Source organism: Gorilla gorilla, chromosome 18, assembly GCF_029281585.2.
Source record: "Gorilla gorilla gorilla isolate KB3781 chromosome 18, NHGRI_mGorGor1-v2.1_pri, whole genome shotgun sequence".
In the NCBI taxonomy this organism is placed as follows: Eukaryota; Metazoa; Chordata; class Mammalia; order Primates; family Hominidae; genus Gorilla; species Gorilla gorilla.
The window spans coordinates 21170481-21195578 of NC_073242.2; the positions used below are offsets into that span (position 1 = coordinate 21170481).

General features: G+C 41.5%; 1 protein-coding gene and 1 long non-coding RNA gene across 2 annotated transcripts; one reads left to right on the forward strand and one right to left on the reverse strand.

Moving 5' to 3' along the window:
* Positions 1 to 247: 247 nt before the first annotated feature.
* Positions 248 to 24188, forward strand: LOC129527588 (putative RRN3-like protein RRN3P1). Its single transcript, XM_055365462.2, has 5 exons — positions 248 to 623; positions 1447 to 1577; positions 2448 to 2632; positions 4423 to 4531; positions 16925 to 24188. The coding sequence occupies exons 1-5, from the start codon at positions 564 to 566 to the stop codon at positions 17028 to 17030; spliced, it is 591 nt and encodes a 196-aa protein (XP_055221437.1). The 5' UTR covers positions 248 to 563; the 3' UTR covers positions 17031 to 24188.
* Positions 13586 to 21834, reverse strand: LOC129527590 (uncharacterized). The gene is made up of 3 exons (XR_008672581.2): positions 21680 to 21834; positions 18352 to 18435; positions 13586 to 13862 (listed from the first exon to the last, which is right to left on the reverse strand). It is a non-coding gene; the product is annotated as an uncharacterized lncRNA (long non-coding RNA).
* Positions 24189 to 25098: the final 910 nt, after the last annotated feature.

The window sequence follows — 25098 nt, forward strand, 5'->3', positions numbered from 1 at the left end:
CGGCGGGCGGGGGAAGAGGACGGCCGTTCCGGGTTCCGCCCGAGCCCGCAGCACAGGACGAGGAGGCGGGAGCGGCGCGGTGAGAGAGAGGCGGATGAAGGGGAGGCGACGTCTCTTCCAGGGCCGTGCGCGGCCCACGTCGCCGGGGCCCCGGAGGACGAGGACGAGGACGACGAGGAGCAGGCGGTGGCGGCAACTCCTCACGCTCACAAGGCCACTACTTCCCCGCCTCCCGGCTCCGCCCGCCGCGCCGCCGCTATCGCACGGCATGCTGGGAGCGAGAGGCGGGGTCGGCCCCGCCGGGCCTGGGGAGAGAGGCGGGTCCTGTCGGCGGGGATCTTCACTACTGCGGCCACACACTTTTCTCCCAAAAGCTTCCCGGAAAGCACCGGGATTTTAAAAACTTTAGGCTTTGTCTTTTCTTCTTCTTCTTCTTTTTTTTTTTTTTTTTTGGTGGGGGAAACAATATAGAAGGCTTTTCCTTCTCTGCAACGATTTTGTGGCTTCCTAGAGGTCAGGAGAGTGTTGGTCATGGGAAAGAAGGTTGAATTCAGTCTGCCCACATGGGCGTGCCTAGCTTTAGAACAGCGCTATTTAGGAGAAGTTGGAAGTTACACCCTTTGGTGAGAAGCTGTGTCTGTTTTTTTCCATGATTGGCATAATTAACTCAAATACCAGCTGTCCATTAGTCCGTATTTCTGGTCATGGTTGAGTTCAGTGTGTCCAGAGACCGGAAGGTGCTTTGCACTCACAGGAGTGCCCATGTGGAGCTCCATGGGATGTGAATTATTGTTGGTCACCAGTTCTGGCTGACATTGGAATCACTTGAAGAGTTTTTATAATATGTGGATTCCAAAGCCCTGTCACAAACCTATTGAATTTGTACCTCCCAGGTTGAATTTTTTGTTGTTTTTTGTTTGTTTGTTTTTTGAGATGGAGTCTCACTCTGTCACCCAGGCTGGAGTGTAGTGGCATGATCTCAGCTCACTGCAACCTCTGCCTCCTGGGTTCAAGCGATTCTCCTGCCTCAACCTCCCGAGTAGCTGGGATTACAGGCACCTGCCACCACGCCTGGCTAATTTTTGTATTTTTAGTAGAGACAGGGTTTCTCCATGTTGGCCAGTCTGGTCTCGAGCTCCTGACCTTGGGTGATCCACCCGCCTCGGCCTCCCAAAGTGCTGGGATTACAGGCGTGAGCCACTGTGCCTGGCCCTGGGTTGATTTTGATGCTTAGCTAGGTTTGGGATCCATTGGATTATTTAACACCCGAGGTGCCTTTTGTTTTTAATGATATTCTCTCAACGTGTTTTAAAAATGAAGCCCATGAGATAGTTATGAGATAGTAGAACTTTTCCCTACGTTGGTGAAGTAAAAATCTTGGGATTTTGATAGCCAGATTATCTTAGGCATTAAAAAATATCACACCGACGCCCTCTCTTTTTATAGGGATTCGCAGAGGCATTTTTGGAACATCTTTGGAAAAAATTGCAGGATCCAAGTAATCCTGCCATCATCAGGCAGGCTGCTGGAAATTATACTGGAAGCTTTTTGGCAAGAGCTAAATTTATTCCTCTTATGTAAGTAGACTAATTTTCCGAGTACTTTTTAATATCATGCTTTAAAAAGAGTATAGCATTGTCTCAAGTCAGAAATATCTCCCATATGTTTTTGGCATGTTTTTAAAGTGAATAAAATTCCTACTCTGTGCAAGATGTTTATATTTCTAAGTGGTGATTTTAGAATAAAGTGTCTCCTTTTTTATATATAAAACCCTGTATGTAAGGCTTTTGTCATCTCTTTTGTGTGGTTGCACTTAAAGATCCATTTGTTTTGTGGATAGAGGACAGTGTTGTATACTGTTTTGATTCTTTTTGTAGCTTTGTCATTTTTTCATTTGCATTCCAAATCTATTGTATCTGTTAAAGCTGAAGAAAAACCCTTTTAAAGGTAATAGACCTATCTAGGAGGCCAGTTTCTTTCAGTGGCCCATGAAGATATCTTTGGACAAGGATGCTGTTGAAACCCTTCCCCAAGAACAAAATTATTCACCATAGGACTTGACTGGATGCATCAGGGAATACTGAAGTCCACCAGACTGTCTTTCTCTTGAGAGGTGTTGGTGAACATGTCCTATTTGGCTAATCACCCTAAGAGGGGTGCCTTTGAGATGGTTAGGAGAACCTGCTTTCCATCCCTTGGGACGTTCTTAGGGGCTCACCTGTTCCTAGAAGGTCAGAGCTACTCTGCCTTGTAATTGGAAGGTTGTCTTCCTACGCACCCATCCTTATCCTTCCTTTCTTTGCTTTTCCTCTGTACCCATGGGTATTATTTAAAGAAACCTATGAACTTACTTAGCATGGTTTGTAATGAAAGGCAGTTGTGTGTTTTTATGTTATTCTGGTTTTTTTATGAAGTGTAAAGTTGACTTGAATTTTTCTTTTCTCTAGTACTGTAAAATCATGCCTAGATCTTTTGGTTAACTGGCTGCACATATACCTTAATAACCAGGATTCGGGAACAAAGGCATTCTGCGATGTTGCTCTCCATGGACCATTTTACTCAGCCTGCCAAGCTGTGTTCTACACCTTTGTTTTTAGGCACAAGCAGCTTTTGAGCGGAAACCTGAAAGAAGGTCAGTGTTGTGGGAGTGCTGGACTGGATTTTCCTTGTGTTCTTGTCACCCTTCAGAATGGTGATTCATTACTTTTTTGAGATTTTTATAAAAACTGGATTCAGAAAACTGCATGTACACTCAAACTTTTAATAATAATTTCAAGCAGCTCATAGGCCCCTACAAACCCCTTAAGATAGATTTGAGCTTGAGAACCCGACAAACCCCTTAAGATGGATTTGAGGTTAAGAAAGAGGTTTCTCCCTTTGAAGGTTTGAAATGTGAAGATGTCTCCAGAGGTGAGGCTGAGCCCTGGGCTGTGCCAGCGCCCTGTACAAAGCTTCAGTTGGATGCACCTTCTCTTTGTTGTCCTTGTAACAGCCCAGTAAATGGCAGGTATTCTCCCTTTACAGACAGCACCAAAGCACAGGAAAGTCATTTTCCCAAGATCACATGGTTACTGGCAGGATTAGAAAACTGAAGCCAGGTTCAGCTGACCCTAAAGTTTGAGTTTATATAGATTACACTCTGCCTGAAGCCTTGAGACTTAATTGACCAGTATTGTTTTGCTAATTTCTAAGAGTTACTTATAATTCAAATCTATCAGTTGAAACTTATTAGATTAGTATATTTTAGTTGAAGAGAGTCTCCAAGAACAGTGTTTATAAGTCATTGTAAATTGTTCTGTTTATGTTTATGAATAATTCATATGGTTTTGTGGGTCACTTCCTCTAAACCAGGGTCTGTCAACCCTGCATGATTGCCATTTGGGCTGCATCATCCTTCATCGTCGGGGGCTGTCCTCTGCACTGTAGGATGTTTAACAGCCTCCACCTACTAGCTGCCAACAGCAGTCCCTGACCACCCCCAGCTGTGACAACTAAAAGTGTCTCCAGACACTGCCAGGTGTCCTCTGTGGGGGTTGCAGTCTCCTTAGGTTAACAGCCACAGCTCTAAACTGAAAGTTGTACGTGTTGCATTATATATGTTTACCTACATCCTACATGCTTCTAAAAGATGTTGTATGAACTAGTAGGACGAGGTTTTATCACAAGGTAAGTAAATACAAGCTCTGCTTTTCTTTGTATAAATTAATGCCAGGAGTCTGAATTAAATATCTTGTTTTTGTAAGCAGTGACATCCCATTTAGGTAATTTTTATTGAAATATGCATCAAAGAAACTCCTAAGAAAATATACTTAAGTACAAGTTGGTCAGCTTGCCTCTTAAAATAAATGTGATGTCTTTATTTTACTCATGTAGGAAAGAATTGTATTCATTAAGTCTAAGAAAGTGGCTTCTGTCTAAATTTGCCATCCGTTGAGGTAGAAGGAAAATTTGGAGTTTTCTTGTTTAGAAAAAAAACTACAGATGACTACTGTGCACCTGAAAACAGCACTCAGCTTCACTAACGAGACATGCAAGCTAGAATCAAATTGCTGTTTTGTTTTGTTGCCTGTCGTGATTGTTAGCTGAAACCAAATCACAAGGTCTTTTTCTCCCTCTGTATTATCTCAGCATACACTGAGCTTACAAACGTATGAACTTCACGTTGTCGTGGAATCTTACAGCCTGCTACTTCCTAAGTTTCCTTTAGAGAAGCTGCCTTGGTGACCAATGAATGTGGTTAGCCTAGTGATACTCTTCTGGGCCATATACTGTGTGACTATCTGCATGGACCTTTATTTAAAGCATTTCTGCAAATAATTTTTTTAAGTTTTTTTTAAATGTGTGATAATTTATGCTTTTAAAGATATCTTACACTTTTCACTTATTTGTACCTTTAAAAAATCTTTTTTTTTTAAACCAAAGGTTTGCAGTATCTTCAGAGTCTGAATTTTGAGCGGATAGTGATGAGCCAGCTAAATCCCCTGAAGATTTGCCTGCCCTCAGTGGTTAACTTTTTTGCTGCAATCACAAAGTAAGTTATTTACGCTTTCTTGATGGGAGTTATTTAAAATATTTTTATTTATGTTTATCTAGTATTGTAAGAGTCTGTTAAATTTCTATGAAATTAGTAACATTATAAAAGGCCAGGCGTGGTGGCTGACGCCTGTAATCTCAACATTTTGGGAGGCTGAGGTGGGAGGATTGCTTGAGGCCAGGAGTTAAAAGACCAGCTTGAGCAACATAGTGAGACCCTATCTCTATAAAAAATTTTAAAAATTAGCTGGGTGTGGTTGCCTGTGCCTGTAGTCCCAACTACTCAGGAGGCTGAGGTAGGAGGATCACTTGAGCCCGGGAGGTCAAGGATGCAGTGAGCCCTGATTGTACCACTGCATTCCAGTCTGGGCTCCAGAATGAGACCCTGTCTCTTAAACAAACAACAACAACCCAGTCCTTGCAGGAAATACTGTGATACAGCTATTGTTTTTATACTTTGATGGCACTGGAAATTACTACTACTTCTTATCCAAAGGGCAGCACTTTGAAATAAGTATGGCAACCAGTAAGCTGAGAGGGGCAAAGCCATAGATGCTTATTAGAGTGACTCCTGTAATAGTAATAGAAATAAACTGGACATGAGGCAAATGTTGACCTGTAAGAGATTGGTTTAGAGAGTTCTGTTCTCTCAGGTCTGGTAGCTATGGCTAATCCATAGCCTTTCCTCTGTGCCAGGCAGTTCTAAGCACTTTACATAGAACTCATTTGATCCTCAAACAACTCTCTAGGATGAAACCCTGTTTATCAACAGGGAGGTGGAGGTACAGAGAGGTGAAATCACTTGCCTAAAGTCATAGAGCTAGACTGGCAGCACAGATTTAAATGTAATCTGGCTCCTTTGTAAGCTTTCACTAAGTTATTCTGCTTTATGGAGAAAGCGAATTGGAGAATTGAATATTCAATGAGGATATTTAGGCCGGATCATAGCTTAAAGTCTTCAACAGATAAGAGCCAGCAGCTTGCTGAGCTCCGTCAGCCTCTTTAGTTCTCCTTTGCTAGGTGTCTGGTTCAAGGTGTCCTCTCTTCTGAGTCTCAGTGATAGTAAAGGGTTAGGAAAAGGCATAAAGAGACCAATAAGCAACGGCGGTGAGTGGGTGGAGGCTTCAGCACGTTGGTTAAGATGGTGAGCAGCTCGAAGAGTGAGGATGGATGAAGCAAAGCAGAGGCCGCTGCCCCTGGTATGTTCTCGGGGTGGGGACAGAGGACTGCATTTGTGAACCATCTGGTCCAGGGGCTCTCGATTCGGGGTTGGCATGCGCGTTGGAGGGACAGAGTGTGATGCGATGTGAGGCTAAGAGCAGGGGATTGAAATAAAAGTCTCTGCCTAGGTACAGATAGGGTAAATAAAGGCGTGTACCATTCTGTAGCTGTTGCTTTTGCCTGCTTGATGCTTTTGAGATTGAACCATATTGACACAAAGCTTTATTTTGATTTTAACTGCTGTGTTATGTTCTGGGAATCTTTTTTATTGAGTCTTTGTTGGGATTTCATCTGTTAGTTTTTGTCTTTTTTTTTTTTTTTTTGAGACAAGGTCTTGCTCTGTCACCCAGGCTGGAGTGCAGTGGCGTGATCTTAGCTCACTACAACCACCACCTCCCAGGCTCATGCAGTTCTCCTGCCTCAGCCTCCGGAATAGCTGGGACTACAGGCGCCTGCCACCACACCTAGCTAATTTTTGTATTTTTAGTAGAGACGGGGTTTCATCATGTTGACCAGGCTGGTCTCAAACTCCTGAGCTCAAGTGAACCACCTGCCTCAACCTCCCAAAGTGCTGGGATTACAGGTGTGAGCCACCGTGCCCAGCCGGCTGTGTTAGTGTTTTAGTGCTCAGGAACATTCTTGTGTGTGGGCACACGCTTCCTTGTCACATACCCGGAAGTGCGGTCAGCTGCGGGGTTGTAGGAGATGCAGATCTTCAACTTTACCTGATAGTGCAAACCACCCTCCAGTGTGGTTTTGCTGATACATAATAGTTCTTTTTATTTTTATTTTTTATTTTTTGAGATGGAATTTCACTCTTGTTGCCCAGGCTGGAGTGCAGTGGCACAATCTTGGCTCACTGCAACCTCCACCTCCTGGGTTCAAGCGATTCTCGTACCTAAGCCTCCCGAGTAGCTGGGACTACAGGCGCCCACCACCACACCTGGCTAACTTTTGTATTTTTAGTAGAGATAGGGGTTCACCATGTTGGTTAGGCTGGTCTCGAACTCCTGACCTCAGGTGATCATGCCTTGGCCTCCCAAAGTGCTAGAATTGCAGGAGTGAGCCACCAGCCATTTCTTTTTATTTTACTGGCGTTAGAAAAATTGAAATCTACCAAATGAATGATTTTATGGATGCTTTTTCTTATGGCAGTTAAGATTTGTTTTAAGTTAGTGATTTAAAATAAATTTAAAGAAAAATACTGAGTAAATATTAGTACATAGAGTACTTATATAACAAATGTCAAAAATCCATCATATTTGTGAAACCCTAATGTATAGGATTAAAAGCACATACATCTTCTAAATCCAGTGTACAGATCCTTCACATCATCAGCCCTGATTGACTTTTCGACCTCACCCCCTCTAGCTGCCATCAATTGTGCTGTAACTCATGCCACTAATCAACAGGTTCTTCCATGTGACTTCTCCTAACTCCTTTCAGTCTATTCGTTACACAGCACCCCAAGGGAGGCTGTTAAAAAGTAAGTCAAGGCTGGGCGTGGTGGCTCACACCTTAATCTCAGCATTTTGGGAGGCCAAGGCAGGCGGATCACCTGAGGTCAGGAGTTCGAGACCAGCCTCGCCAACATGGTGAAACCTCGTCTCTACTAAAATACAAAAATTAGCTGGGTGTGGTGGCACACACCTGTAATCCTAGCTACTCAGGAAGCTGAAGCAGGAGAATCACTTGAACCCAGGAGGCAGAGGTTGCAGTGAGCCGAGACTGCACCACTGTACTCCAGCCTGGGTGAACAGAATGAGACTCTGTCTCAAAAAAAAAAAAAAAAAAAAAAAAAAAAAGGTAAGTCAAATCAGGTCATTACCCCCGCTCAAAACTAAAAACTATCCAGTCACCATTTTTTTGTTTTTTTGTTTTTTTTAATTTCTAGGAGATGCATGGTTAACTATCAGGGGTCACATGCCACTAGATCTGCAATTTAACTTAAAATGGTTCAGAGAAGGCTGGATGCAGTGATTCACGCCTGTAATCCCAGCACTTTGGGAGGCTAAGGAGGAAGGATCACTTGCGCCCAGGAGTTTCAAACTAGCCTGGGCAATCTAGTGAGACCCTGTCTCTACAAAAATTTTTAAAAATTAGCCAGGTACAGTGTCGTGCACCTGCAGTCCCAGCTGCTAGGGAGGCTGAGTCAGAAGGATCCCTTGAGCACAAGAGTTCAAAGCTGCAACGAGCTGTTATTGAGCCACCGTACTCAGCCTGGGAGACAGAGCAAGACCCTGTCTCCAAAAAAAAAAAAAAAAAAAGATATATAGGCTAGGTGTGATGGCTCACACCTGTAATCCCAGCACTTTGGGAGGCCAAGGCAAGTGGATCATTTGAGGTCAAGAGTTTGAGACCAGCCTGGCCAATGTGGTGAAACCCTGTCTTTACTAAAAATATAAAAATTAGCTACTCAGGAGGCTGAGACATGAGAATCGCTTGAACCCAGGAGGTGGAGTTTGCAGTGTGATGAGATCATGCCACTGCACTCCAGCCTGGGTGACAGAGCAAGACTCTGTCTCAAGAAAAACGAAGAATGAGAAAGCACCTTATGTCATGACATGACACAAACTTCAACATATAAAGTGGCCGGGCACAGTGGCTCACACCTGTAATCCCAGCAACTAGGGAGACTGAGGTGGGAGGATCACTTGAGGCCAGAAGTTGGAGATCAGCCTGAACAACACAGCAAGACCCCATCTCTAAAAAAATAAATAAATAAGTTTGAGGCTGCAATGAGCTATGATTGTACCACTTCACTCTCAGCCTGGGTGACAAAGCAGAATCCCATCTCTAAAAATAAAAATAGAAAATAAAAATAAATAGTCCAGAGAACAGAATATGCATACACACAGAGATACAGATAAACCAAATATGGTAAAATGTCAGCAATTGATGAATCTAAGAAGTGGGTATATGCATGTATTTTCTCTGTAATTTTCTTTAAACTTTTTTTATATTTGGAAAATTTTATAATAAAAAGTTGTGAGGAAAATAAGATGGTTTAATTGACAGAAGGATGGATACATTAATTAATACATGATAAAATTAATACAGTAGGTTATAAATAGTTGAATGTAGATTACTGTGTAACTTTTAAAACTTTTTTGTATATTTGAAAATGTTTGGCCCAGCATGGTGGCTCACGCCTGTAGTCCCAGCACTTTGGGAGGCCAAGGTGGGTGGATCACCTGAGGTCATGAGTTCGAGACCAGCCGGACCAACATGGAGAAACCCTGTCTCTATTAAAAATACAAAATTAGCCAGATGTGGTGGTGCATGCCTGTAATCCCACCTACTCAGGAGGCTGAGGCAGGAGAATTGCTTGAACCTGGGAGGCAGAGGTTGCGGTGAGCCGAGATCGTGCCATTGCACTCCAGCCTGGGCAACAAAAGCGAAACTCGGTCTCAAAAAAAAAAAAAGAAAATAAAAGAAAAGAAAATGTTCATAAATAATGGAGGAAAAGTTGTAAGAAAAACTTAAAAAAAAAATCTGGCTTGGTGCAGTGGCTCACACCTGTAATCCCAGCACTTTGGGAGGCTGAGGTGGGCAGATTACCTCATCTGAGGTCACGAGTTTGAGATCAGCCTGGCCAACATGGCAAAACCCCATCTCTACTAAAAATACAAAAATTAGCTGGGTGTGGTGGCAGGCACCTGTAATTCCAGCTATTTGGGAGGCTGAGGCAAGAGAATCTCTTGAACCTGGGAGGCAGAGGTTGTACAGAGCTGAGGTCACACCACTGCACTCCAACCTGGGTGACAGTGCAAGACTCTGTCTCAAAAACAAACAATATCCTTTTCTATGTAGAAAACCCAAAATAATAAACAAAAAAAACTTTCTCCTGGAACTAATAAGCAATTATAACAAGGTTGCAAAATACAAGATTAACATACAAAAGTCAATCTATTTCTTATATGCAAGCCATAAACAAGTAGATTTTAAAGTAAAAACACAATACCATTTACATTAGCACCCTCCAATGAAATAGTTCAGTATAAGTCTAACAAAATAAGTACAAGATCCATATAAGGAAAGCTACAAATTCTAATTAAAGAAATCAGCCTGGGCATGGCTCATGCTTGTAATCCCAGTGCTTTGGGAGACTCAGGTGGGAGGAACACGTGAGGCCAGGAGTCTGAGACCAGCCTCGGCAACATAGCAAGACCCCATCTCTAAGAAAAGTTTAGCTGGGCATGGTGGTGCACACCTGTGGTCCCAGCTACTTGGGAGGCTGAGATGGGAGGATCACTTGAGCCCAGGAGCTTGAGGTTGCAGTAAGCTATGATCATACCAGTGCACTCCAGTGTGGGCAATAGAATGAGGCCCTATCTCTAAAAATCAATCAATCAATCAATCAAAGAAATCAGGCCAGACGCAATGGCTCACGCCTGTAATCCCAGCACTTTGGGAGGCCAAGGCGGGTGGATCATGAGGTCAGGAGTTCGAAACCAGCCTGGCCAAGATGGTGAAACCCCATCTCTACTAAAAATACAAAAATTAGCCAGGTGTGGTGGCGCATGCCTGTAGTCCCAGCTACTTGGGAGGCTGAGGCAGGAGAATTGCTTGAACCCGGGAGGCAGAGGTTGCGGTGAGCCGAGATCATGCCATTGCACTCCGGCCTGGGTGACAAGAGCGAAACTCCGTCTAAAAAAAAAAAAAAAAAAAAAAAAAATCAAAGAAATCAAAGAAGATCAAAATAAATGGAAAGATAATCCATGTTCGTGGATAAGAAGACTCAATATTCTAATGTATCAGCTCTTCTTTGATCTATATATTCAATGCAATCCCTGTCAAAATCCCCATAAGTTATTTTTTGGATACTGACAAATTTGTTCTACAGTTTATATGGAGAGGCAAAAGACCCAGAATAGCCAAGACAATATGGAAAGAAAAGAACAAAGTCAGAAGACTGACACCACCCAACTTCAACACTTACTATAAAGCTACAGTAATCAAGAAGTGTGGTGTTGATGAAAGAATAGAACAATAGGACTATTTAGTTCTATTGTTCAAAATAGACCCATAAAAATATAGTCAACTGATCTTCGACAAAGGAGCAAAGGCAATACAATTAGGAAAGTTAGTCTCCAACAAAGAGTGCAGGAATAATGAATATCCACATGCCAAAAAAATGAATCTAGACCCAAACCATATACCCTTCACAAAAATTAAGTCAAAATGGATTACAGACCTAAACATAAAATGCAAAACTAGAAAACTCCTAGAAAATAACACAGGAGAAAATCTAGGTGACCTTGGGGATGTTGATGGCTTTTTAGATACAGCAGCACAAAAGGCATGGTCAATGAAAGAAAGAACTGATAAGCTAAACTTAAAAAAACTGCTGCTCTGTGAAAGATACTGTCAAGAGAATGAGAAGACAAGCCACAGATGGGAAAAACTATTCGCAAAAGCAGGATCTGATAAAGGACTATTATCCAAAATATACTAAAAATTCTTAAAGTTCAACAATAAGAAAACAAACAACTTGGTTTAGAAAAGGGCAAAAGACCTGAATAGACACCTTACCAAAGAAGATATACAGATAGCAAATAAGTATATGAAAAGATGCTCATATGTCATCAGGGAATTACAAATTTAAAACAATGACATACCACTACACACCTATTAGATGGGCCCAAACCCAAAAGATTGACAACATCAAATACTGGCATAAATATGGAGCAACAGGAACTCTCATTCATTGATGGTGGGAATGCAAAATAGTATAGCCACTTTGGAAGACAGTTTGGCAGTTTCCTACCAAAGTAAACATACTTTTACCATGTGATCCAGCCATCATGCTCCTTGGCATTTACCTAAATGAAATGAAATCTTATGTCTACACAAAAACCTGTACATAGATATTTACAGCAGATTTATTAATAACTGCCAAAATTTGGAAGCAACCAAGATGCTCTTCAGTAGGTGAATGGATAAACTGTGAGTCATCCAGACAATGGATATTATTCATCACTAAAAAGAAATGAGCTATCAAGGCATAAAAAGACCTACCAGAAACTTAAATTGCATATTATTAAGTGCAAGAAGCCTATATGAAAAGATAACATACTATATGATTTCAACTAGATAACATTTTAGAAAAGGCAAAACTATGGAGACAGTAAAAAGATCACTGGTTGCCAGGGGTCAGTGTGGAGGGAAGGATGAATAGGTAGAGCACAGGGGATATTTTGGGCAGTGAAACTATTCCTTATGATACTACAATCATAGATGCATGTCATTATACATTTGCCCAAACCCACAGAATGCACAACACAAAGAATGAACCATAATGTGAACTACGGAATTTGGGTTCTAATAATGTGTCAGTGTAGGTTCTTCAGTTGTAACAAAGGTAACACTCTGGTGGGGGATGTTGACAATGGGGGAGGCTGTGCATGTGCGGGGACAGGGGTATATGGAAACTGTATACTTTCTGCTCAATTTCATTGTGAATCTAAAACTGCTTTGAAAAACAAAGTCTATTAAGTCAGTCAGTTAATCCTTCACTATTTCACCATCTCCTTCACCTTACGGTGAAATCAAAGTAACAAACAGGGCTGCAAGGCCCTATGCAATCTGGCCTCCTTCCCCATTCCTGCCTCCCTCCCTCCTGCTTACTTTGCTCCAGCCATGCTGGCCTCCTTGCCAGCTAGAATGCCAGGCACACTGCACCTCTGGGCCTTTGCACTTGCTGTGCTCTCTCCCAGGAACATTCTTCCCTGAGAGAGCCTCCCTGGTTCCCTGCCATCTTCCTTCAGGTCTTTATTCAAATGTCACCTTCTTCGTGAGGTCTTCCCCATCACTCTAATTAAAAATGCAGCTTTAGCTGTGCACAGTGGCTCACACCTGTAATCCTAGTGCTTTGGGAGGCCAAGGCAGGAGGGTCGCTTGAGTCCAGGAGTTCAAGACAAGCCTGGGCAACACAGCGAGACCACGCCTCTCCTAAAAACTTTTAAAAATTAGCAGGGCATGGAGGCACGTGCCTGTAGTCCCAGCTGCTTAGGAGGCCGAGGCAGGAGATCACTTCAGCCTGGAAGTTCAAGGCTGCAGTGAGCTATGATCACACTACTACACACCAGCCTGGGCGACAGAGTGAGACCCTGTCTCTAAATTAAAAAAAAAAAAAAAAATGCAGCTTCCCCCAACCCTTCCTATTTTCTTTCTTGCTTTATTTCTTACCAGAGAGTTCATAACCATCTAACATACTATATATTTTACTTATTTCATTTCTTGGTCTGCCTCCCTCCCATTAGAATGTAAGCTCTGTGAGGGCAGAGATTTTTGCTGTTTTGTTTACTGCTACGCCTCACTGCCATATCACAGAGCTCAGCACTTGGTAGGATCTCAATATTTATTGGATGAATAAATGAATAGCTTATGGCAAGTTCACACATGCTTCCAAATATTTGCTGTGCTGTTTTCTTTACTTGGAATGACATTCCTCCATGTTCAGGAGAAAAATCCCACTCAGCCTCCAAAACTCAGCTGAAGAAACCCTCTTCTGTGAAGTACACTTTGACCATAGGCAGACCAGGTAGGAATCTCTTCTCTGAATTACTGCAGTCCAATTATACTTCTGGTGGTCCCTTATCACAGTTTTGTGTAATCTGTATGGCCCCTTAGAAGGTTTGTATTCATCCTGTATTCAAAGGACCTTTGTACCTGGACTATAATCGCAGGCACTCAAAAGCATTTGTGAAATGAAATAGTAAATGAATGAATAACTCAGATAAAGTAATTAATATGTAGCTTAGTGTGAAGACATTTAGTATGTACATAATTTAAAGAAGATACTTAAAGATACTCCTATGAAAGTCCATTTGATACTAATACTTTTTATTATACCTTACTCAAGATACAAGTTAGTGACTAATAATATACAAAGGTCAAGATAATTGCTTAGTAATTAACGTAAAAGGCTGTGTTTGCTTTCATGTTTCTTTTACATTATTTCAAGAGCTTTTTTTACTTTAGCTGCTATTTGTGTTTCCATATTCATACTGGTTTAGCCTAGAGAGTATCACCATGGGCGCTAAAGACTGGGCAGATTTGGTAAACAAAGCATTAATGCCAAAACCACTGAAGGAAGGGGTGACCTGGAACAGACAAAAATAGCATGGGTCTATATCACATACGAATTACGTGTGTGTGTGTGTATATATATATATATACATATATACAATTTGAATCAGGAATCTCTTTGTGTATGAAGTTTTCCTTAATCCTAAGTAGACAACAATAAAAATAGTATAGTATTATAAAATATTAACCTTTTAGTTATAAAGGATTATAAAACTAGAAAAACCTAACTGTTTTTAAATTTTTTTTATTTTACTTTAAGTTCTGGGATACATGTGCTGAACATGCAGGTTTGTTACGCAGGTATACATGTGCCATGGTGGGAAAAACTTAACTCTTTTTTTTTTTTTTTTTTTTTTTAGAGACAGGGTCTTGCCATGTTGCCCAGGTTGGTCTTGAACTCTTGGCCTCAAGCCATCCTCCCAACTTGGCCTCCCAAAAGTACTGGGATTATAGTCATGAGCCACGGCGCCCAGCCAGAACCTAACTTTTTTTTTTTTTTTTAAGACAGGGTCTCACTCTGTCTCCCAGGCTGGAGTGCAGTAGCACAATCTCAGCTTGCTGCAGCCTTGAACTTCCAGGCCCAAGCGATCCTCCCACCTCAGCCTCAGCTGGGACTGCTGGCATGCACCACCATGCCTGGCTAATTTTTGTATTTTGACGGGGGATGGGGTCTCTCTGTGTTTCCCAGGCTGGTCTCGATCTCCTGGACTCAAACGATCCTCCCACCCTGGCCTCCGAAAGTGTTGGGATTATAGGTGTGAGACACCATACCTAGCAGAACCTAACTCTTAGATGAAGAAACTAAGATCCAAAGGGAAGACACAGCTCACCTCTTACAGGCCTATGCAGTGAACGCTATTTGTGCCCTGTACTCTGTTACGGGCTCTTATTAATTCATCTAAATCCCATGACAATCCCATGAGTGAGATATTACCAGCTCTGTTTTAGAGATGGGAAAGCAGATTAACTCATCCACAGTCACACAGCTAGTAAATGGTAAAACTGGGATTCATGCCTAAGTTTTTTTGACCAAGTTTTATTAAGGACTACTTTAATGTATTCCTGATAAGAATCCTCCATATAACTTTTTTAAATAATCAGGTCACATAAAATAAATCAAGTGCATTGACTGAATAAACTGAAATCTTGTCACATTTCAACTAATGATGGAAACCTTGCAACTCAGGAGGAGAAAAAAGAAAACAGGAAGGAGAAAAAAGAAGAAAGGGAGGGAAAAAATAAAAGAGAGGCAGGGTCTGAGAATTAGAGGAAATTTAATTTGATGGTAAGAGCTTGGGTTTGATTGTCTGTTCTTCAGTCTGCTGGTTACATTAACCAGAACATTGGGAACATTAATTTCTGCAACGTCTTAGTTTCTTGAAAATGGGGATAACTTTGATTGTCTGACAATACAATTGCTGTCTATCTCCCCAACTAGACTATAAGTACCACAAGGACAGAGGCTATGTCCGGTTTTGCTCACTGGTTTTTGTCTTCTCTGACATGATTAGTGAGACAGTTGGCTCAAGCAAAAAAATCATTTTTAAAAGAGACAGTAACCATTCCATTTTAACTTAACTATACTCATTCATAAATCTTTTCTCTGGGTTTTTCGCTGAGTATACATCCACTGATGAAAGTGCTGGGCCGGCTGGGCGCGGTGGCTCACGCCTGTAATCCCAGCACTTTGGGAGGCTGAGGCGGGTGGATCACGAGGTCAGGAGATCGAGAACATCCTGGCTAACATGGTAAAACCCTGTCTCTACTAAAAATACAAAAAATTAGCCGGGCGTGGTGGCGGGCACCTATAGTCCCAGCTACTCGGGAGGCTGAGGCAGGAGAATGGTGTGAACCCAGGAGGCGGAGCTTGCGGTGAGCCGAGATCGTGCCACTGCACCCCAGCCTGGGCCACAGAGCAAGACTCCATCTCAAAAAAAAAAAAAAAGAAAAAAAAAGAAAGTGCTGTGCCATCTTTCCTGTATAAACAGGATCCATATTACATGATAGACAGTTTCTACTGTCAATTATAAAGAGAACCTCAAGTCACTTATGAAGCAAACTCAGTACAAAATATCTTTAGACTTCTTTGACTTTCCCCTCAAAACATTTAGTTTCCACTGTATCAAACGTGATAGTAATTGTTTACAACTCAATTTTTTTCTCTTCTCCTTCTCCTTCTTCTTTTGTATGTTGCCTAGGCTGGTCTCAAACTTCTGGCCTTGAGCAATCCTCCTGTCTCAGCCTCTCAAAGTGCTGGGATTACAGGCATGAGCCACAATGCTTGACCCTACAACTCAATATCGAGTCTTCCTAAAGCATTCAACTTAATTTTCATAAAAGTAACTTTCATTTCATGTATATATTTCCTGTTTATAAAATATAAGTACAATTAAATTTTGCAATTGCAGTAACAAGTACGTCTGACATTAAGAGATTTGAATTAAAAAACACTGACCCTTGGTAATGATACACTGAATCATGGGAGTAGAAAAGTACAGGTGTCCTCAAGAGTAGCCATTTGGTCACAAACCTACTGCGCACATATGAATAAGTACATTTTAGAGCCATGGTCTCCAACCATTTTGGCACCAGGGACCAGTTTCATGGAAGACAATTTTTCCACGGACCGGGGGGTTGGTTTTGAGATGATTCAAGTGCATTACATTTATTATGCACTTTATTTCTAATATTATTACAGACCGGTACTGGCCTGTAGCCTAGGGGTTGGAGACCCCTGTTTTAGAGAGAAGGAAGAGCATCAGATAACTTGGAGAGTTCATTACAAGACCCACTGTATTGAATCCTCAGCATTTACCACATTGCCTGACACAAAAGAATAAATCGATAAATATTTGTCAAGTCCATAATATCTACCACTCAAGGCTGCTGCAAGACCTGAATGAGCAAACAGTCATACAAGCTCATTTGGACATTGGCATTTGGTAAATGTTAATGCCTTTCCCTTTCTCACTGTTCAAGACATTTTATTTATTTGTAACCTATCTAATTCAAAAGGAATTTGAAAGGTGAAAAATGTTTACTGAAGTTGTTGCTTGTTTATGTATTCATTCAACAGAAGGAGTTTTGAGCCAGTCAGTTTTCCAGGTACAAAGGAGACAAAAGTGAAGATAGCGCCCTGGACTGTAAGGAGCTCACCACCTTGCCTATCACCCCAAATATGAACTTAGCAACAAAACTCTGCAACAGGAAAGGAATTAGAGAAATCCAGGTAGCTGGCAAATCTTTCCTCAATTTAATTTGCATTAAAAATAAAAGAGGGGGCTGGGCACAGTGGTTCACATCCATAATCCCAGCACTTTTGGGAGGCCAAGCAGAAGGATCGATTGAGACCAGGAGTTCAGGACTAGCCTTGGCAACATAGCGAGATCCTCATCTCTACAACATATATATATATTTAAAAATTAGCTGGGCCTGGTAGTGTGCACCTATATAGTCCTAGCTACTCAGGAGACTGAGGCAGCAGGATCCCCTGAGCCCAGGAGTTTGAGGCTGAAATGAGCTATGATCACACCACCACACTTCAGCCTGAGCAACAGAGCAAGACCCTGTCTTGAAAACAAACAAACAAACAAAAGAGGCTTTGCAGCATAAATGTTTTGACAGAACTAATAAAGAATGTGCCTCTGTCTGGCCGGGCGCAGTAGCTCATGCCTGTAATCCCAGCACTTTGGGAGGCCAAGGTGGGTGGATCATCAGGTCAGGAGTTTGAGACCAGCCTGACCAACATGATGAAACCCCGTCTCTACTAAAAATACAAAAAAATTAGCCAGGCGTGGCAGCACGTGCCTGTAATCCCAGCTACTCAATCGCTTGAACCTGGGAGGCAGAGGTGGCAGTGAGCCAAGATTGCACCACTGTACTCCAGCCTGGGCAACAGAGCAAGACTCCATCTAAAAAAAAAAAAAAAGAATGTGCCTCTGTCTTAAAATAATACATTTCTCTCTAATCTGCAAAATAGGACACGTATGAGAAAATATTTGCCAATCAAATACATTTTATAGCTGATCTAAAGTGCTTACAATCATACCAAAGAACAGAACCTCTCATCATCAGCTTAGGCTTTTTCAACTAAGAAAGGATAAGATGGACCTTGATTTTTAATTTTAATTCTTGCAATGTCACAGAGTAAAGGTCATTTTACCTAATCGTCCCATGTAATAAGGCATATTGCCATATGTAGAACATACAGCTAACTGAGATTTCACTTTGCTTTCTGATATTTAACCCTGTTGTAATATTGGCTATGTGAACCTGAGAAATGAAAAACTGTGATGTCATTTTAGAAATGGGGAAAAGTTGCCCAGGGCAAACAAGCATGAATATATCTGATTATATTCTGTCCCCTGGTTCCTAGCAATGCCTCTTATGATTGTCTTTCAGATATGTGATTTGTAGTGGCAATATAACTGAGATATGGAGACTCTGATAGGTCCTGCCTACATGTGATATTTTTGTAGCTAACATTTGAAAAAGTATACTTACTGCTGATTAAACTTTAGTAAATCTGCATCAACCATGTCAGCTAGTGGCAGGGTAAACAAGGAAACCGAAGCTCACACGATAACCCTAGAAAAAAATGTTAAAACACATATGAAAATTTTACAACTAGGAGGCACAGCTTTTGTTAAAAAAGAATAAAATGAAAGTTGACATTTGATTTGCAAGAAGATAAAAGGAAATGATATACTATAAAAGTAAAGCTATATTAGGCATACCCTTCTATCCTCCCAAATATTATATATCTATGAATATATAATTCTCTTTAAAAGTGAAATAACTACTTTCACTTGGGAATTTTAAAAATGATTTTTATGCTTCTTCCTCATTCCAAATGACTAAACTCATTTAATCTGCTTAAATTATTAATAGATTCTAAAGGACAGGACATGCCAGGGAAATTAATCACACAGACATCTTTCTCTTGATATCAGAAATAGGATACATTAAGAACTGAGAAAGGGCATATAGCATTTTAATTATGATAGAAGAATAAAAATGAGGGGGATGGTTTAAGTGAAGAAAAAGCAAACAAAAATTTTCATTCTAAAAATTACTATAAAATATCATTTTACATATTATACAGCCAGGGCCACCCTTACAGACTTATAGAATAGTTATCTGCATGGGGTTCTAATGTCTTGAAGTTTCATAGGGATTCAATCATTTGAGTCAATTATTACAGTCTCCACTACCAGTTTGTTCAAAATGCAAATATGTCTTCATGAAAATTTTCTCAAGTTGTTCCAGCAGGGACCTGGAATAGAATGTATTAATTCATTCACTCAAAATGAGTGGCTCATGCCTGTAATCCTACACTTTGGGAGGACGAGGTGGGTGGATCACTTGAAGTCAGGAGTTTAAGACCAGCCTGGCCAACATGGTGAAACCCCGTCTCTACTAAAAATACAAAAATTAGCCAGGCATGGTGGCTGGTGCCTGTAGTCCCAGCTACTCGGGAGGCTGAGGCAGGAGAATTGCTTGAACCTGGGAGGTGGAGGTTGCAGTGAGCCGAGATCACGCCACTGCACTCCTGGACAACACAGTGAGACTCCATCTCAAATAAAACAAAAAACAAAAACAAAAACATTATCTTTTCTTTTCTTTTCTTTTTTGAGACAGGGACTCACTCTGTTGTCCAGGCTGGAGTGCAGTAGCATGATTTCAGCTCACTGCAGCCTCCACCTCTTGGGCTCAGGTGATCCTCCCACTTCAGCCTCCTGAATATCTGAGACTACAGGAGTGCACCACCACACCTGGCTAAATTTTTATTTTGTGTAGAGACAGGGTTTTGCCATGTTTCCCAGGCTGGTCTTGAACTCCTGGGCTCAAGTGATCCTCCCACCTCAGCCTCCCAAAGTGCTGGAAGTATAGGCATGAGCCACTGTGCCTGGCCCAAAACACATTTTCTAAGGACCAACTATTTGCACGAACTGCAGTAGGTAATGGGCCGCAGTGGTAAGAGACTAGACCCTATTCACAATAAACTCAATCCAGTGGGGACTACAGATAGTCGCAGGTAGAGGAAAAGCACCACAGCAGAAGTAAGCATAGGGCACTGGAGTCATATAGGAGGGCCACCTAATCCAGATGAGGAAATCAGGGAAGGCTTCCCAGAGAAGCACATGCCCGAACTGTGGCCTAAGACACGTGAGGACAGGGCCAAGCAAAAAATGGGGAAGAGCTTTCCAGGCACAGGAAACTGCATCTTCTAGACACAGAGGTGTCTGAACCAGGAACTGCAAAGTATTTCTGTATGGCAGAGAGTACAGTGTAAGTTGAGGAGTAACAAGAAATGAAGATGAAGGCTGGGCACAGTGGCTCACACCTGTAATCCCAGCACTTTGGGATGCCAAGGTGAGCAGATCGCTTGAGCCCAGGAGTTCAACACCAGCCTGGGCAACATGGCAAAAACCCATCTCTACAAAAAATAAAAATTAAGCTGGGCATGGTAGTGCACATCTGTAGTCCCAGCTATTTAGGAGGATGAGGTGGGAGGATCACCTGAGCCTGGGAGGTGGAGGTTAGAGTGGGCCATATTTGTGCCACTGTACTCTAGCCTGGGCAACAGAGCAAGACCCTGTCTCAGAAAAAAAAAAAAAAAGAAATGAAGACGAAAAGATAAAGAGGGACTATATAACAAGACATCATAATGTCATCATTTTGAAATACCCTAAAAGCAATAAGAAGCCACTTAAGAATATTAAAGGTACTTGGGAGGCTGAGGTAGGAGAATGGTGTGAACCCGGGAGGCGGAGCTTGCAGTGAGCCAAGATCGTGCCACTGCACTCCAGCCTGGGCGACAGAGTGAGATTCCATCTCAAAAAAAAAAAAAAAAAAAGATCATTAAGCAAAGGAAGAGCATGTTATTCTAGAAGCAATATGAGAGAGGGAGTTGGAGAGACTGGAGACTATAAACTAGGGGATCAATATGGGAAGACTGTATCCTATTCCATGTAAGAAATGAGCTATAGGAATGTCAGTGGAACTGAGAAGAGATGGATTCAGGGCACATTAGGGAGATAAAACTGCTAACAATTAACAGTGTGTTGGATCTAGGTGTCAAAGAAGAGAGAAAAGGCAAAGACAACTTCTCGGTCTCTGACTTGGGCAACCAGATAGATGGCAAAGCCATTTCCCGAGATGGCAAATAATGGCAAAAGAGCAGATTTGGCAGCAAGATCTTTGATTTGGACCTGCAGAATTTGACATGCCTGTGATGAAGGCAAAGTGGGTGCTTGGGGGAGGAGGAGAGGTTGCAGAAATAGGAGGAAGAGTTGAAGGAGAAATAGAAGCTCAGTGTCTTTTATACGTGGCAGCAGTATTTACTAAATATATTTTTGAGACAGGGTCTCACTCTTGTCACCTAGGCTGGATGGAGTGCAGTGGTGCAGTCATAGCTCACTATGACTTGAATTCGTGGGCTCAAGTATGATCCTCCTGCCTCAGCCACTAGAGTAGCTGGGACTACAGGCATGTGCCACCAAAAAATTTTTTAATTTTTTATAGAGATGCGGTCTTACTCTGTTGCCCAGGCTAGTCTCAAACTCTTGGCCTTAAGCAATCCTCCAACCTTAGCCTTCCAAGTAAATTTTTTAATAGGTTAAAAAAAAGTAAGTTTACTACAAAATTTAATGTATGAAATTCCTTCATAAAACAAGCCGTTAACATTCAGACAATTTGTCAAAAAGGTACAATGACCTTGCCTAGAAATGAATATTAAACTCAGTCCGGATCAAAAATGTGTCACTGCTTGAAAGGGCAAATGGTAAAATTTAGTGTAATTTTGAGACTGGAACCAGCATTTACTTACATGATAATAGTGAGATAAAGAGCCAAACAGTAATAGTATTGCTTTCCCAGGAGTAACATTACAATGGATGCTGTTCCTTCTACATAGAAAGAAATTAAGATGATCTTATAGTAATCAAACTTTTTCAGCCAGGACTGACTGATAAGTACAAGGCACTGAAATGGAAACAGAATGGCATTGTGTTAAGATGGAACTCCACGCATTATTAAGCTTACTTACTCTTGCTGATGACAAAATAAACATTCTTATTGCAAAATAAATTGCTGGCCAGGTGTGGTGGCTCATGCCTATAATCCCAACACTTTGGAAGGCCAAGGTAAAAGGATCACTTGAGCCCAGGAGTTCATGACCAGCCTGGGCAACATGGTGAAATTCTATCTCTACAAATAATACAAAAATTAGCTAGGTGTGGTGATGTACAGCTGTAGTCCCAGCTACTAGGGAGGCTCAGGTTGGAGGACTGCTTCAGCCCAGGAGGTTGAGGCTATAATGATCTATGATCACACCCACTGCACCCCAACCTGAGTGACAGAGCAAGACCCTGTCTCAAAAAATATGTAATAAATAAATAAATTTGCTTCTGAATTATAGTGTCAATTGAAACACACAATTAAAACTATCTTGCTTAGAAATGCCATTATTATCCACATATACCAAAAATTGATTATGAATGGTAACTTTTTTTTTTTGAGACAGAGTCTCAAATCTGTCATCCAGGTTGAAGTGCAGTGGCATGATCTTGGCTTACTGCAACCTTTGCCTCCCAGGTTCAAGCAATTCTCATGCCTCAGCATCCTGAATAGCTGGGATGACAGGCAAGCACCACTGTGCCTGGCTAACTTTTATATTTTTAGTAGAGACAGTGTTTCACCATGTTGGCCAGGCTGGTCTCAAACTCTTGGGCTCAAGTGATCTGTCTGCCTTGGCCTCCCAAAATGTTAGGATTACAGGCGTGAGCCACCACATCTTGCCTGAAATGTACTTTTTACCCTAAAATCAAGCATCAGAGGTAAACAAGAGTTAGCATTCCTTGCTAACTGTGCCCTGCCTAACTTTATATGTTTTTATCATTATAACAGATTCATTTTAAGAGCTCAGACTTAGGTTTTTTGCATTTCTTGCTATCAGTGAAAAAGTTCATTGTTCTAGACTGAAAAGTTTATGCTAAATATACATATGTACATTAACAAAGATCAGAAGATACTCTTTGTTTTCAATAAAAAAGCACACATTGTTTATCCCTGAAAAGTTTTCACTAACCAAAAGTATGTGCATTATAGTTAGAAGAGAATTTTGAATGATGTAAGTAGAATACAGATGTTCTTTAATAAACTTAAGGGTTTTTTTACCCTGACTGATTTTTTGACTGACTTTTCTACTTTCAAGGAACAAGAGTTCATTTTCTGGATACTAAAAAACAATGGATCAGTGATTGATGTGGTCCAAGGCATTTCTTAGAGTTCTGTAAGAGGAAGTATATAAAACACCCCAACAAGTCCAATTATATTCTTAAATATTATTATAATATTATAAAGGAACACATTTCCACATATTGAAATGCAGCTGCTGTTTCTCCATCTCTAGTACATAAACATACAAAATACAAGAAGTTAATAATGTAAGAAATATGTGGTAGAGTGGAATGTGCAAGATTTTTTTTAGAGACAAGGTCTTACTATGCTGCCCAGCCTGGTCTCAAATTTCTGGGCTCAAGCAATCATCCCAAGTAGCTGACCACAGGCATGCACCACCATGTCTGGCTAAAAAGTGAAAGATTTTGAAATCAGATGTCCCTAGGTTTAAATTCCAGCTTTGCCACTTTTACCAGCTATTTCTTCACAGACAAGTTACTTTACCTAAGAGGCATTTCCCCCACCAAGACAAACTTTCTCTCTCTCTCTCTCTCTCTCTCTCTCTCTCACTCTTGCTCTCTTCCATTTCTCTTCTCTTACCTAGCACCATACTCAACATACAAGGCACTTAATAATTGGTAGCTATTTTTCTTGTGTCCAGTATATAAAAAGATATAAGCCAATGATGAGTAGTATCACAAAAATCATGAAAGAAAAGAGAAAGACTGCCTTTTTTTTTTTTAACTAAAATAAAGCCTTCTACAGATGAAAGATTTTGGCTCCCCGTTCAACAGTGTGTTCCAACATAAGTGTTGGCAAACCTGTGGCAAAGGAGCCTACATCAAGACAGAGGGATAAAGGCAGTGCTGTGCTCACAGTGAAAGTCTAATAGACACCTGCTGCGTTGAATTGGCTGTACATAATAAGAGCTAACATTTCTAGAGGGTTTATTTTGTGCCAGGAACCGTTTTAAGTACTTTGGATGTTTTAATTCATTTAACCCTCATAATAATTTCCTTAGGTAGGCACTATTTTTTTGTTGTTTTTTAAGACAGGGTCTTGCTCTGTCACCCAGGCTGGAGTGCAGTGGCACAATCACGGCTCCCTGCAGCTTTGACCTCCTGGGCTCAAGCTATTTTCCCACCTCAGCCTCCCAAGTAGCTGGGACTCCAGGTGTGTGCCACTATGTCTGGCTATTTTTTTAAATTTTTTATAGAGACAGGGTCTCGCTATGTTGCCCAGGGTGGTCTTAAACTCCTGGGCTCAAGTGACCCTCCCACCTTAGCCTCCCAAAGTACTGGGAGCCATTGTGCCCAGACCAGTAGGTACTATTTTGATCCTCATTTTACAGATGAGGAAACTAAGGCACAGAGAGGTTGAGTAACTTACCTAGGATTGCACAGCTAGTAAGTGGAGAGCCAGGCTCCTCCTGGGCAGACTGCAGATCCATGCTCTTAACCCAGCTACTCCTCTGCCTCTCTGGGGAGTGTAATATGGAAGAGTGACAGACCTATACCAACAGTTATTAGGGAGACAGAGTATTTATTCATCCTTTTCTCCTTTATTTATTCAACTCCTCAAAAAGAAAACCAGCCTGAGGGCTGGGTGCGGTGGCTCACGCCTGTAATCCCAGCACTTTGGAAGGCCGAGGCAGGTGGATCACTTGAGGTCAGTAGTTGGGAGACGAGCCTGGCCAACATGGTGAAACCCCATTTCTACTAAAAATACAAAAATTAGCCGGGCATGGTGGCACATGCCCGTAATCCCAGCTACTTGGGAGGTTGAGGCAGGAGAATTGCTTGAATCTGGGAGGCGGAGATTGCAGTGAGCTGAGACCATGCCATCGCACTCCAGCCTGGGTGACAGAGCGAGACTGTCTCAAGAAAAAGAGACAGAGAGAGACTGTCTCAAGAAAAAAGAGAGAGAGAGAGAAAGAAAAGAAAGAAAGAAAAGGAAAGAAAGAAAAAGAAAAAGAAAGAAAAGGAAAGAAAGAAAGAAAAGGAAAGAAAGAAAGAGAAGAAAGAAAAAGAGAAAGAAAGAGGAAGGGAGAAAGGGAGGGAGGGAGGA